The sequence below is a fragment of the Thalassophryne amazonica genome, chromosome 2 (assembly GCF_902500255.1).
Source record: "Thalassophryne amazonica chromosome 2, fThaAma1.1, whole genome shotgun sequence".
NCBI classification, from domain to species: Eukaryota; Metazoa; Chordata; class Actinopteri; order Batrachoidiformes; family Batrachoididae; genus Thalassophryne; species Thalassophryne amazonica.
Window position 1 is genome coordinate 57,564,005 of NC_047104.1, and position 13,319 is coordinate 57,577,323.

Here is a 13,319-nt window from a genome sequence, read left to right on the forward strand (position 1 = left end):
TTCTCAAAAAAATGGCATGACAGTGCAAGAAGGAGACTAGTGAGGGAAGCCACTGCTGTTGAGAAAAATCGATGTAACTATATATATATATATATATATATATATATATTTATTTTTATATATTTTTTTTTTAGTTATTTCAGCTTGTTTATTTCAAACTTTCAACTGAGTTAATGCCATAAAACCTCTCTCGTTAAGTTGAAATAACGTAGTTGAGTTGAAATAACTTTTTTTTTAATTATGCAAATTGTTACATCATGTTTTTTCATTGAGACAGTGGCTCATTTTATAGAGTACATTTTTAAGGTCAAAGCACTTTACAGTGATGCTTCACATCTCTTTTTGTGTGAGCCTTCATCTCTGTATTGTCCTTTTTCTTTTCTTTGTATTTATGCCTTGGACTTGAGGTTTCAAGCCTTGGCATGGGCTTCTAGGGGGTCAAAGCCTTGACCTGGGATTTGGGGTTGAACCCTGGATCAGGCGTTGGCTTTGACCTTGAGTGTTTGAGGCTTGACAACAACACTTTTGGCTTCCCTCACTTGTCTCCTTCTTGCATGGTCCTTCAGTTTTCTACCTTGTCCAGGTAGATTTACCACACAGTATCATATTGTTTTGTATTTCTTAATAACTGACATAAATGAAGTCTAAGACATATTCATTGAATTGGAAATGTTCATGTATCCATCCTATGGCTGTAAAAGAGATGATATGTGTAAAAAAAAATAATCCTCATAGTTATTTATGACTGAAAATGGAGGTACTGTGTATAACAAAGTCTGTAATTTCAAAATGGTGAATGCAATATTTTTGTTAAATGCCTTGAATTAAAGCTAATTATCTACACTACAAGAACATCTTGAATGCTTCACGTCATCTCTATTGTTGTGTGCAGAGGCAAAATTACCGTATCTGACTGCTTTCAAGTTTTCCACTTCATAGCAGTGGAACTTGGTGAATGGGAAAACGATCAAGCCAGTGATAATTGGCACAATATTCAAACAGGGAATGTGTGGCACATGAGGAGAAGAGAGAGAAAATGAAGTGTGGGTGCAGGTGGCTGTGGGTGAAAGCGCAAATGAGGAAGAAAAATGCTCCTGTCTGACCCAGTAGTACTGGCCTTATTTTGTTTTGAGGGCTGTCAATCAGTCGAGGTGTCAGAACAGACAGGAAGACAGGGAACCGAAGACATCAGGTAGAAGCAGTTAAGGAAGAAACATGCTCGGGAGAAAGAAAGATTGTGCCCCGGCAGGGTGACGCGGAGCAATAGAAGCAGGATTAACAGCCAGAGGAACAGATGCAGACACAGATAGGTGTGTCGTTCAATAAACTCCGACTTTCTCTTTGATATACTCAGATGTGCACATTAGGAAGCACGCTCGGTTGCTTTTCCAGCGCATCCTTTTCACACATTCAGATCAAATAGTGGGAACAGAGAGGGAGAAATGCTGAGCAATATCTTTGTCTCAAAACACAGCGATGAGACGGGGGACATATCAAGGGATGATTCCGATAACAATCCCACCTGAATCGCACATTTCACAGCAATGTTTAATTTGACCAAGTTCTGGGAAGAGAAAAGCACGTAAGGCGCAGACACAAGCTGTTCCTGAACGCAGCGTGCGCGGTGAGTGACGGCGGCAAAGGGCCAAGAGCGTGGCTGCTTTATTTACAGTAGGACATTATGGTCAGCCAGCATCCCCGAGGAGGGACAACGGGAATGCGGGAAACAAACATGATTACACCCATCCACTTTTTTCAGATAACAGGAAGAGAAGGTGTGGGAAGGGGGAGTGAAAAAAGGAGGTGTTTGTGATGTGCTCATTGAGAAGCAAGCTGTGGGTGAGAGGAGCTGCTGTGATGAGGAGACAAAAAAAAACATTCGAAGAAGTAGTTCAGGAGAAAGTGTGCGCGTGTGTTGGAGGGGGTACCAGCAAAAAAGAATTTGAATGCATAAAACTAACGACAAAAAAATAGAGTGGGAGAGAGAAGGTGTCAGAGCACGGTGACAATGAGGTATGAAAGAAATTGCAAGTGAGGTGCATAAGAGGTGTTTTTTTTAATAATAAAAAACCAGAATAGCTCTACAGGACAATACCAGCAAGAGCAAGGAGGATCACAGAGGATGACAAAGAGTGAGCCTGCAGGTTAACTAAAAAAACAAAAAAAATGAAGAAAGCACAAATATTCTCAGAGTGACAGAGAGGAAGAAGAAAAAAAAAAAAAAACTGGCGTGGGAGGTGTGTGGGCTCTGACCCTTACTGGCCCCATCAGGCCCTCGTAGGACGGTGCACTCTTCGATCTGGCCGAAGGTCTCAAACAGCCGTCGAACATCGTCCTCGCTCTGCTGCTTGCCGAGCATTCCCACAAACAGTTTCCTGTCTTCTAGATAGGAAGAGAGGAGCGGGGGAGAAAGAGAGGAAATGGGGTGGGAAAAGAGGAGAGAAGAGACAAATGCTACAGCTGATGGCATTGTTCTGCACAGCTGAGGACAGCTTTTGCAACACAAACATAAGCCTGCTGACATCGGCGGTCGTCTGCCTCGAGCCGACACTGTTGCTGCTGTAGTTGTTTTTGTTGTTGTTATTGTTGTGTGGTGTTACAACCCCACCCCGGTGTGTCGAGAGCCCGAATCGAGTAAGCTATTCAAGTCTGCCACGGTGATGTTTGATACAGATGTTGTTTGGAGCGCTGTGCGTTGCAAGTGAAGGCATAAAGAGAATGTGAATATTTTGTTCTGGTGAATGTACTGTTATATCGTTTACAGCAAGAAGAGTGAGATCATAGAAAAAGAAGGCTAACAAATTTTTGTGTCTTCAAAAATGTCTCCTAAGCAAAACCAGTTTCAAATCACGTGTCATTTGTTGGCTGATTAACTATATTTGAAGAGTTATTTAAGAGCCTGGCTCAAAATTATGTGGTAATAGTAAGTACTTTTGGGTTTCCTTTGGGATAATTACAGCAGAAGCATTTATGGATCTGCACATTGATTTGGCCCTTCCTGATGCAACTCCACATTGCATGGAGAATGGGTAGGAGTGGACTTGAACTGGGAACCTTCTGGTCTGCAAACACGCGCACTAACTGCTTGGCCATCACACTGCCCAGCAAAATTACATAATAATAACTGATTAATTCACATAGTGTAAGTACTGTGCACACTATCTTGTGCACAAAATAAAATTAAAGTGAGGACTAGGGCTGCAGCTATCGATTATTTTAGTAATCGAGTATTCTATCGATTATTCTGGCGATTAATCGAGTAATCGGATAAAAAGTACTTTTGCGTTTTAAAACATTAACAGTCCAGGGCTCTCCCTAAGTAATGGCACAATGTCACTGCGTCATCAAAGAGACTGTCAAATTTAGTGTATCCCTTTCTGTTTTTCTGGGTAATTATTTATTTTTTCACATCTTTACAAGTTTTGGATCTTTCCTGGTGTCAGAAGCTCAGTCAAAGTCTTGACATTTTGGTGAAATGGCGATGGGATGTGGCTTTCTGTTTTTTGTTTTCCCCAATTTATTTATTTATTAAGGTGGTGGACTCAGTCCCTGCATGAATTTCTTTTTAACACTCTCTCTGCGATTCAACCAATGCATTTAATTTTCAGCTGGAGGCTGAACATGCAGCCTCGCAGTCACTGGTTTATGTATTATTATTATTTTATTTGAGTTCCCGTGTTTGTGAAGCATTGTGTGTTGTCCAAAAAAGCGAAAATTAAAAAGCGAAACACTCATTGCGAGTCACACACAAGAAAGTGCGGACTTCTTCCAGAGACTGTGGCCGGGACGGAGCTGTGTGAGGGCAGTGCTGAGCCGCTCACACCGGGCAGAGAGAGACAGCAGCCGGCCGCCACGCGTAGACCAGCCAGCGAACAAAACTGTGTTTTTAAAAAAAACAAAAACAAACACACTGCTTTGCTTTAAATGCACAGTAAGCTATTTCAGATGATCAGCGTGGACCGTCTTTTTCCCTAAAGGCTTTATTTCCCTCTGTTTGTTGCGTTGGAAAGCTGTAGCTTTTGTGCTAATTTGATTAGCGCTTGCTCTACTTCTTCTTCTGTTTGTTCTTCTGGGGACATTACAGTGCCACACACAGGCCTGGCATATGTACTACAACATTAAACGAAGCTTCAAGGCACAGAATTTGCCTCGAACATTTTTTGTAATCGAATTATTCGAATTACTCGACTAATCGTTTCAGCCCTAGTGAGGACACTTTCAAACATAATGCCACATACACCATATTCCTCTGAATGTAACCTTTGGGAAATACAGATGACAAACTGGGTTGTTTTATAATCAGTGTGTAGTTTTTTACCTCCGCCAAGGAGGTTATGTTTTCGGTCGCGTTTGTTTGTTTGTTTGTCTGTCTGACTGTCAGCAGGATAACTCAAAAAGTTTTGAACAGATTTTGATGAAATTTTGTGGAGTGGTTGGAAATGACAAGAGGAACAAGTGATTACATTTTAGTGCTGATCCGGATCAAGATCTGGATCCTGATGCTAATGTGTTAGCATGTCTATGGCATTTTCAATGTTAAAAGTTAGCATTAAGCAGTTGCAGCTGTCATCACGTTCGGGTGCATTTATTTTCAAATTGTAATATTTCTTAAATTTATTTTTGTTTATAGAAATGTTGTGGAGTGGTTGGAAATGACAAGAGGAACAAGTGATTAAATTTTAGTGGTGATCCAGATCACGATCCGGATCCCGATGCTAATGTGTTAGCATGTCTATGGCATTTTCAATGTTAAAAGTTAGCATTAAGCAGCTGCAGCTGTCATCACGTTTGGGTGCATTTGTTTTCAAATTGTAATATTTCTTAAATTTATTTTTGTTTATATATTAATAATCTAATGATTATTATATACAATTTTAGAGAAAGACACAAAAAGAAATAGATCACTGTGCCAAGGAGGGAATCTCTTTAGGGTCAGTGACCCTATGGCCTTAGAGAAGTGTTTCATAAATGTTAAAAAAAAATTCATATATTTGCAGTTTAGTTGAATAATAAATTGAATTTTGTTTCTTATTTGTTTTTGTCTATAAGCACATGCAATATCAATATCAGTGCTCAGATGACAGTAGCTTCTGGAAAAGGTGCAAGTTGCAATAAACTGTGATGCCAAGCACTAAGGATACATGCTATCCAGTCACAGCAGATGAAACTTTTTTTTACTACTGAGCAAACATCGTTAGACTTTTTTAGGTTCAGTGATTCCACGGCGTGTAGATGTTATGGCGTCAGTGACCCCATGGCCTTGGCGGAGGTTTGCACTCTCTGAGTGCTTCTAGTTTTTATATGTAAATACTTTTGCAACAGTTGGTGGCACCAAATACCTGTGAAACCTGTCTGCTCTGCAGTAATGAAGAGATCCACCCACTAACTTTCTATGGAAGCATTTGGATGGAATCTAAATATTGCTGGTGAGTGACATAGTTTTCTTTATTTTTTTTTTAACTGTCATGCACACTGCAACATTGTGGTCATGTTTATTTTTGTCAAAGAAACAAAACCCACATGCAGCACTTTTTAAAAATGAAAACACTGTGATGAAGTGCTGCACACCACTATGGAAAAAAAAAAAAATCCCTCATAAACATGGGGCTGTGCAACTTGGAGGTTATGATCCAAACATTAAGCAAAAGGTGACAAATGCTGTTGTGTCATCAAACAACTCTCAAACAGACATGAAATAACAGTGTGAGAGTGCAATGTTAGAAAAGGGCAGGTACAAAAAGGCTGCCTTAAAAATGCAGTCAGAGAAGCTTATCATGGTCCTTAAAGCTGTACTTCCAAAAGATTGACAGGCAAGTGTGTCAGTATATGGTTGATAAAAAAAAAGAGGAGCTGCCCAAAAATTGTGATTTTACTGGCATTGTTGTTCATTCAGCTGCTCCCGGTTTTTTGTTTGGGGTCGCCACAGCGGATACAGCCAGATCCGCATTGGTAATTGGCACAAGTTTTACGCCGGATGCCCTTCCTGACGCAACTCCAGTTTTACCTCGAGAAACACACAGAGCCGCTGTTGTTCCAAAGAGGTCTCCCATCCAAGTACTAACCAGATCCAACTCTGTTTAGCTTCTGAGATCTGATGGGATCAGGCTGACACAGAGCAGACAAGCTTTTCAAATAAAAACATTTTCTTTATTGAAGAAAAAAAAACTGATTTTGTCTTCAGAAAGTCTAATATGCTGGGAGTGGGGGACACAGGGGGGTAGGTGTTGGTAGGTGTTCAAATACTTATTTGCAGCAGTAAGATACAAATAAATTATTAAAAAATCATACATTGTGATTTCCAGATTTTTTTTTTATTTTTTTTATTATGTCTCTCACAGTGGACATGCACCTAAGATGAAAATTTCAGACCCCTCCATGATTTCTAAGTGGGAGAACGTGCAAAATCACAGGGTGTTCAAATACTTATTTTCCTCACTGTATATATATATATATATATATATATATATATATATATATATATATATATATATATATAAGAAAATAATGTGACATGTATACATCCAACTGGTTATAAATACACTATATGTGCATCCAACAGTGGAAAAAAAAAAAAAAATCAGTGTATGAGAGCATTTTTAATACGGTCGGCATATACTGGGTAAATCATCAAGGTGTGACAGGGCCCTTAGTTCCTCAGATAAGTCTGGGGGACTGAGACAGGACAGGACGAGACACGTCACATGAAGCACAGACCTAGAATCAAACCCCAGTTGATATATTGGTAGGAAAACCCATCTCCAACACAGCCACCTGCTCTGCTCTGCTAATTGCTCTTTCATGTTGGAATTTTTAAACAATTTCTGGTTTACATAGCAAGCAGGTCAAATATTGATTTACTTTTAACGATAGATAGTGATATCGACCAACAAACTTGTTTTTGTGCAAACACCTGGTTCTGTCATAAACAGGAATGACACTGGTCTACAGCCAAAATGTTTCTGAAATAAAGATAGTCAAACTTTACTAATTTTGGGCCACGGAGAATAAAAATGTTGTTTGAAAGTGTTGATTGGCTGTAGTTTTAAGAAATGCTACTACGGTGCTACAAAGGATTAATATATAACCCTTTTGCTGATTTTTAAAGTGTTACAAAAAGAGAACAGATGAAATGTTGTACAAACAGTCAGAGAAACATAAAAAGATCCATGCTTATGATTTTTCATGAAAATCTACGGTTAACACAATATAATTATGTAGATGCAAAACGTAAAACCTTGTATGTCTTGGAAACAGTAGGCAATTAGCCATTTTTAATGTTATATTTGAATTAAACTTGCCAAAATCCACAAAAAACAGCACATTTTATTTCTGAAGCAGACAACTTCTAAATATTTGTATACCAGTGTAATTTGTGCAATACAGAAAGAACGTAAGCTGTAACACCAAAGCCTTCGTGCACCAAATTTTGTCTGTCCTCCAAAATCCTCTGTTCCCTGAGAGAGACTAGTCAGTGAAGCCAACATAGTGCGTTGCCAACAAAAATTTACTCCCGCAGATAGAAATTTGCATTCACCATGGCTGAAATCATTCAAACTCAAATTTTCCGGACTTCACAAGCAATGTACGTGTCAGTGTATCCACAGACCCTTTGCTAACTAGAGCTTTTAAATATGAATATGAAAAACAATGTAACCCCAGTTCATTCACCTGTGTTCTACTATGTCTCAGCACCAGCACATTTGATTTTTCAATCACTTCCCAGTCAGCACAAGATGTAATTTCAATTTTGATTTTTGGTTGAAAATTATGTGATATCCATCTGAACATTTTTTTCACCCACTTTTAACCCAGCAATAATGGTATCTGTGTCACAAAACACATTTTGTTCATCAAATGGGTGATTTGTTCAGATGAAGCTTTAAACGGCGGTGATATGGATTATTGTGGTGAAATTTCTCCAAATTCATTTTTCACTTATCTGAGAAATCTGGTTTACAAAAGACGTCTTTTCAAGCATTTAACAATTGACATAAAACGTCATGAATACAGAACTGTGTTGGCTGTGTGCTGTCAAATAGAAGCCTCCAGAACACTGTAATGTGATAGAATTCAGATACTATTTTTGAATATGAATTTATGTGTATTGTTATGATGTGCATGTGCGAACACTTAGAGTTTTTCTGGAGTTTTTATTCAGTGTCTGTAGGATCGTAGTTAGGAACTCTAACAAACAAGATCAGATCAACTAGGAAATCGGCGAAGCTTACCGTAGCAATAGCATCTTCATGCCAAACTGGAAATTCTGTGAGCAGATCTACAGAATTCTCCATCTCGTCAGCTGCACTGAGTTAAATCCACAGTAAATCCATCAATCAATCCAGTTAAATCCATTAAATCCACTTATTTCTGCATCGTCGCTCCGCCAGTTTCTCTCGCTCTCAGCTGACAGCACCATTATTGACACCTGTGCAGCAACATGGTCAGGGCGCAGAGTTATACATCAAATGTGAAATGGTCAAATACTTGGCCACCATCTACTTGATATTTTATGGTCTGAAATCTCACACGATTAACCAATCAGATTTGCGGAACAAATGTAATTGGATTTGAAGGCAGGATGGTTGGCGGCACTGTCCTTAGGGGCGCCACTGCTGATTGTACGTGTGCTGGATGTGATCACTGATTTCTATTTAATCCACTAGATGGCAGATGCAGCCTGTGAGCCGTTGTCAGGCAGCTGCCATCTTGCTTAGCATTATCATGCGTCGTCAGGCATTAGATTAAACAGAAATCAATGATGCACTGACTTAAACTTGGGTTAAAGTGATCTGAAAATGCCATTTTGTACAGCATTCATGTGCAGCAACAAGCTGAAAGGATGGTGGCGTGAGCTTTCATAAGTGTGTATTATATGTAATATTAGTGATATGGCACAATGACTTAAATTGCTGAATAAAGGTTAGAAAATTATTTTTTGTGTTGATTTGTGTTGGATTTATGTATATATGGATATGTCAGTTATACATTCTTTTATTATACATTCTTTTATTCTACATTCATTTATTATACATTCTTTTATTAATATTTTAGTAATAGAAATAAACTCATTGTATCTGTCAGAAGTCTGTTGCTGACTTCTTGATGACCTCTTGATAAAGTATGTTACAAGTGAATGATTACATGAGTTGTTTTTATCTTTGCAGTTAGAGAGAAAGAGGAACTTAAGTGATGTCGCAAAGCGAGGTCAGAAGAGTTGATGTCCAAAACAACTGATCAAACAATTAAAGATATAATAACATATGAAATAAATAATAAGGAATGAAAATGTTTGTATATGATCATATGAATTGTTTTTTGTGTAAAAGAGAGTTGTAATGGAAAGATTGAATATGATTCTAAGAGAAAGTATGCTGTATTGCAAATTGTGTTACAAGCTGTGTTGCAAAATGATGTTTCTACTGCACGCATGTGGTTTCAACCACAGGAAAGAACAAAAGGTTAACCGACATGTGCTGGCTGAAGATAACACCTGAAGAACGGAGCCCAGGAGAGAAGTCCTGACTGCACCTTCCCCAAACCAGCAGCCTGAGGTCACAGAAACCTGAAGTCACAAATCTTGCTCAACTGTAGTTGCAAGACCTGTTTATGATTGCTCAACTGCTTATGCCACGTATGCTGACAACCGCACCTGTATGACATCCTAAATAAAAAGAGCGAGAGCGCAGCCAGAGTTTAGTGCAGTTTTGGAGATTGTTAGATGAGCTTGTCTCTGTGCTGCACTCCTCGCGAGCATTTACAATTGAATTCTACTCTCTGACTCTTATTTGACTGTTGTGTCTTTCTCTTTTACAGTTTTATGATGTTTAGGTGGTTTTAAACCTAACATTACTTTGGTCCTTCGAGCCGGATGTCAACATACCTGAAGGGTTCCAGCGGACGAGACTGACACCAGCAAAATCATTGGCCAAGGTACTGAGACCCTTTGACGGGATTGGCTCGGTCCGCCGGCTGGATCCGGAAGGTTGAAGACTAATTGAGTGAGTAGAGTTTTAATTGAAAAACTGTAAGTGTGTGTGGTGACAGGTAGTCACATAAACGGACAGGACAGTGAATAGTGACAGGAAGTCATGTTAAATCCCTGAGAATTCTAGACAATGTCAGGTAATGTTAAACGCAGTTAAACCCCGTAAGGATGAACAGAATCCTCTAGCATCAAACTAGTTAAACTCTGTATTAGGAGGCACGGGCTCCTCTGGCGTCTAAATCAATACTGGTGAAAAGTGTGAAAGTGTAATAAAGGTGACTGAATGAGAGCGATGGGTCATTAGATCCTCCTCTATACAATATTTACGGGGACGAAAACAGCGACTGTTGGTCAGAAGCAGAGGCAAGGATTTCCCGCTCCCCTCGGGGAGGTGAAAGGGAACTCACTGACCGGTAGAATATTAATTCGCTGTCCCATAAAAGACAATAAACCAGTATTTAGAACACTGTAGGTGTTGACACATACTGGTCAGATATTTCTTTCTAAAACCACAAAAACAATAAAACCATGGGTAAATCTAACAGTAAAAGTTCAAACTTGAACCCGCGGGACCAATTGGGAAATAAAGATTGGAAATTTATGGAACAAAAAGATCCTACACATGTCTCATATTTAGACACATGGATTACAAAACATGGATTCGACGGTCAAATAAACAGACCATCATTGTCAAAATTAAGAGAATCTATTAAAAAGAAAAACAAAAATGATGAGTGGAAAATGATGAAGGAGGGATGGAACAAAATTATTGCATGGGAGGAAGCTGCAGATCAAAGACAAGAAGGCGAGAGGAAGAGTAGGGAGAAAGACAGGGAAAAACAAAGCAAGACTGAAGGAGGGAATTCAGAAATTTTCTTGCACAGAAAGGAGGACGATGAAACCGTCTGTCCACCCATAAGAGTGCAAGTGTATGTTGAAGAAAGAAGCAGAGAAAAGGCACAGACAAATGACACCAAATCAGAATCAAAACAAACTGAAAATATGAGCGATTCCAAAAAACCAAGTCTGTACCCAGACTTAAAAGTAGAAAATAATGATAAGCCACCAGCATATCGCTCACCCCCGCCCCAGAGACCAGTTACAAGGTCCTTGACACAATCTCGAGAAATTCTGTCCACTCCCAGTGCACCTGAAGCATCAGGGTTGGACTGGGTTAAACTAAAGGGCTCAAAATCACCGCCCGTATACTCACTTGATGATACAGAACAGTACCCCATGATACAAGTAGCTAATCCAAATGTGGCAGTGGATCAAAGACCTACACTTTTGGTCTACCGCACTTGGACAATGGACGACATAAAGTCCGCATTAACAGGGGTGGCGGATCCTCAGGAAGATGTTGAACAGTGCTGTCGAGACTTAGAAAACCTCCGTGGTTCATATAATCTAAATGGCACGGAGGTCCAGCAGGTTTATATGGGAGCATTAAAGAAATACTGGGGAGTTGTGAAAGGGGATTGGTCACCTGCAAGTGACGACGGCACAGCTTTACCACATAATAGGGACATACTGTTGTGAAAGTGTAGGAACACGGACCCACAACAGGGGGCGCAAATGAACGGACAATGGAGGAGTCAAATAACACTGCTTTTACTGTTGTGAAACAGGCACAACAAACACAACAGATTACAATCTCGAAATTGAGTCCAATTACAGCGGTGTCGTGTGGGCAGGCTCGACGATAGGAGACGTCTGTCCAAGTCGAACCGGAACCAACCCGATTTCCTCTGCCACCGAACCCCGGGAATACTGGAGCCGCCAAGTCCCGAACTCCCAGGTGGCCACTGCCTCCACTCGTCGGATCCGGTACTGCTGGCGAGGAACAGAAACAGTCAGGTGTGGGCGCGGCTGCACCCAGCAACACGTAAGGTGGAAATACCACCTCCACCTCAAATCACAAAACAACACTGAAGTGTAGGAATATGTGTACTTATCCAAACACGTCCAATATGGTCTTCAGTGTCCTAAGCACAAGCAACAAAGTATTACGTCTCTGAATGAAACAACTGGCTGAGTTTGTTACCTCTTTGATTGAGCGATATCTCGGCAATGAGGTGGAGATGCCATCCAGCTGATATACCCCTCCGATGATGGATGACAGCTGTCTCAGTTGATAGGTGACAGCTGTCACCTTGGCTGCTCCTGTCAGGCGGCAGCGCCCTCTGGTGCCTGGAGCCCGCACTCCAGGCAGGGCGCCCTCTGGTGGTGGTGGGCCAGCAGTACCTCCTCTTCAGCGGCCCACACAACACATACTGACCCAGCGAGTGACAGCATTACAAACACGAATCAAAGAAAAATTCAGAAAACAAGCTAACTACGCTGACATTAATCGTACTAAACAAAAAGACGATGAACCTTTTGAAGATTATAAGTTAAGAATGGAAAAGGTTTTCCGTGCAAACAGTGGTCTAGTACCAGCACAGGAAGAAGGAGTATACGAACAACAACTCAAGAACGCCCTCCATCAAAACAGCAAACAGGGAGTAAAACATTGGATTGAGAAACACATGATAAATTTTCCCACATCCACGTTAGATAACTATGTCGACCATGCTATGCATGCTGATAAGGTCCAAAGTCAGAAGAAAAATACAGGGAAAACACCTGCTGTTTTCCTGGCTGACCTGACCGATGATCCAAACGAGGACCTCTATTATCAAAGAGGATACCCGGATCGTGGTCAACGAGGCCGAGGGAATTTCAAGGGAAGATTTCAGGAGAGACGCCGACACATAGAACAGAGAGGTGGACCTCCACGTTGGAGTCAAAATAGCGACAGATTCAATGACAGGGGAGATCAGGAGAGACAGGACTTCCCACCACCAACAGGGCCACGACAATGTTGGATCTGTAATGAGGAAGGACACATCTCTCGGGACTGTCCTCGCAGAGGACAAGACACACGTCAGAACAAATGACTAACCGACCAATCACCAAAATTAAGTCCAGACATGCCTGTTGATCTTGATCTGCAGGAACTAATGTCAGTTGAAAGTGTTCGACCCGAAATAACGCTTTTGGTGAATGGACACTCTGTGTCCTTCTTGTGCGATTCAGGTGCCTGTAAGACAACCTGTAATGTGAAGATTCCTGGTGTCCATCGCGGAAGCGAAATATATTGGGTTCGATCAGCAAATGGGAAAATTACACCAGTCCCACTGTCTGACCCAATATGGCTGCGGGACCCTGAGGGACAATCATGTTACATGCCTATTTTACTGATGCCTGAATGTCCAGTTAATCTGTTGGGCAGAGATGGACTTTGTCAACTGAGATTAGCACTGGTGCCTCAGGGGAATATGATTGTGAAGCG

General features: G+C 40.6%; 1 protein-coding gene across 1 annotated transcript in view; it reads right to left on the reverse strand.

The window, feature by feature from the left end:
* The window catches only part of si:dkey-205h23.2 (CUGBP Elav-like family member 4), a 540,050-nt gene that overhangs the window by 158,262 nt on the left and 368,469 nt on the right, over positions 1-13,319 (reverse strand). The window contains exon 4 of the mRNA XM_034186416.1: positions 2,254-2,382. Within this exon, the coding sequence (XP_034042307.1) occupies positions 2,254-2,382 (129 nt within the window). The remainder of the gene's footprint in view (positions 1-2,253; positions 2,383-13,319) is intronic.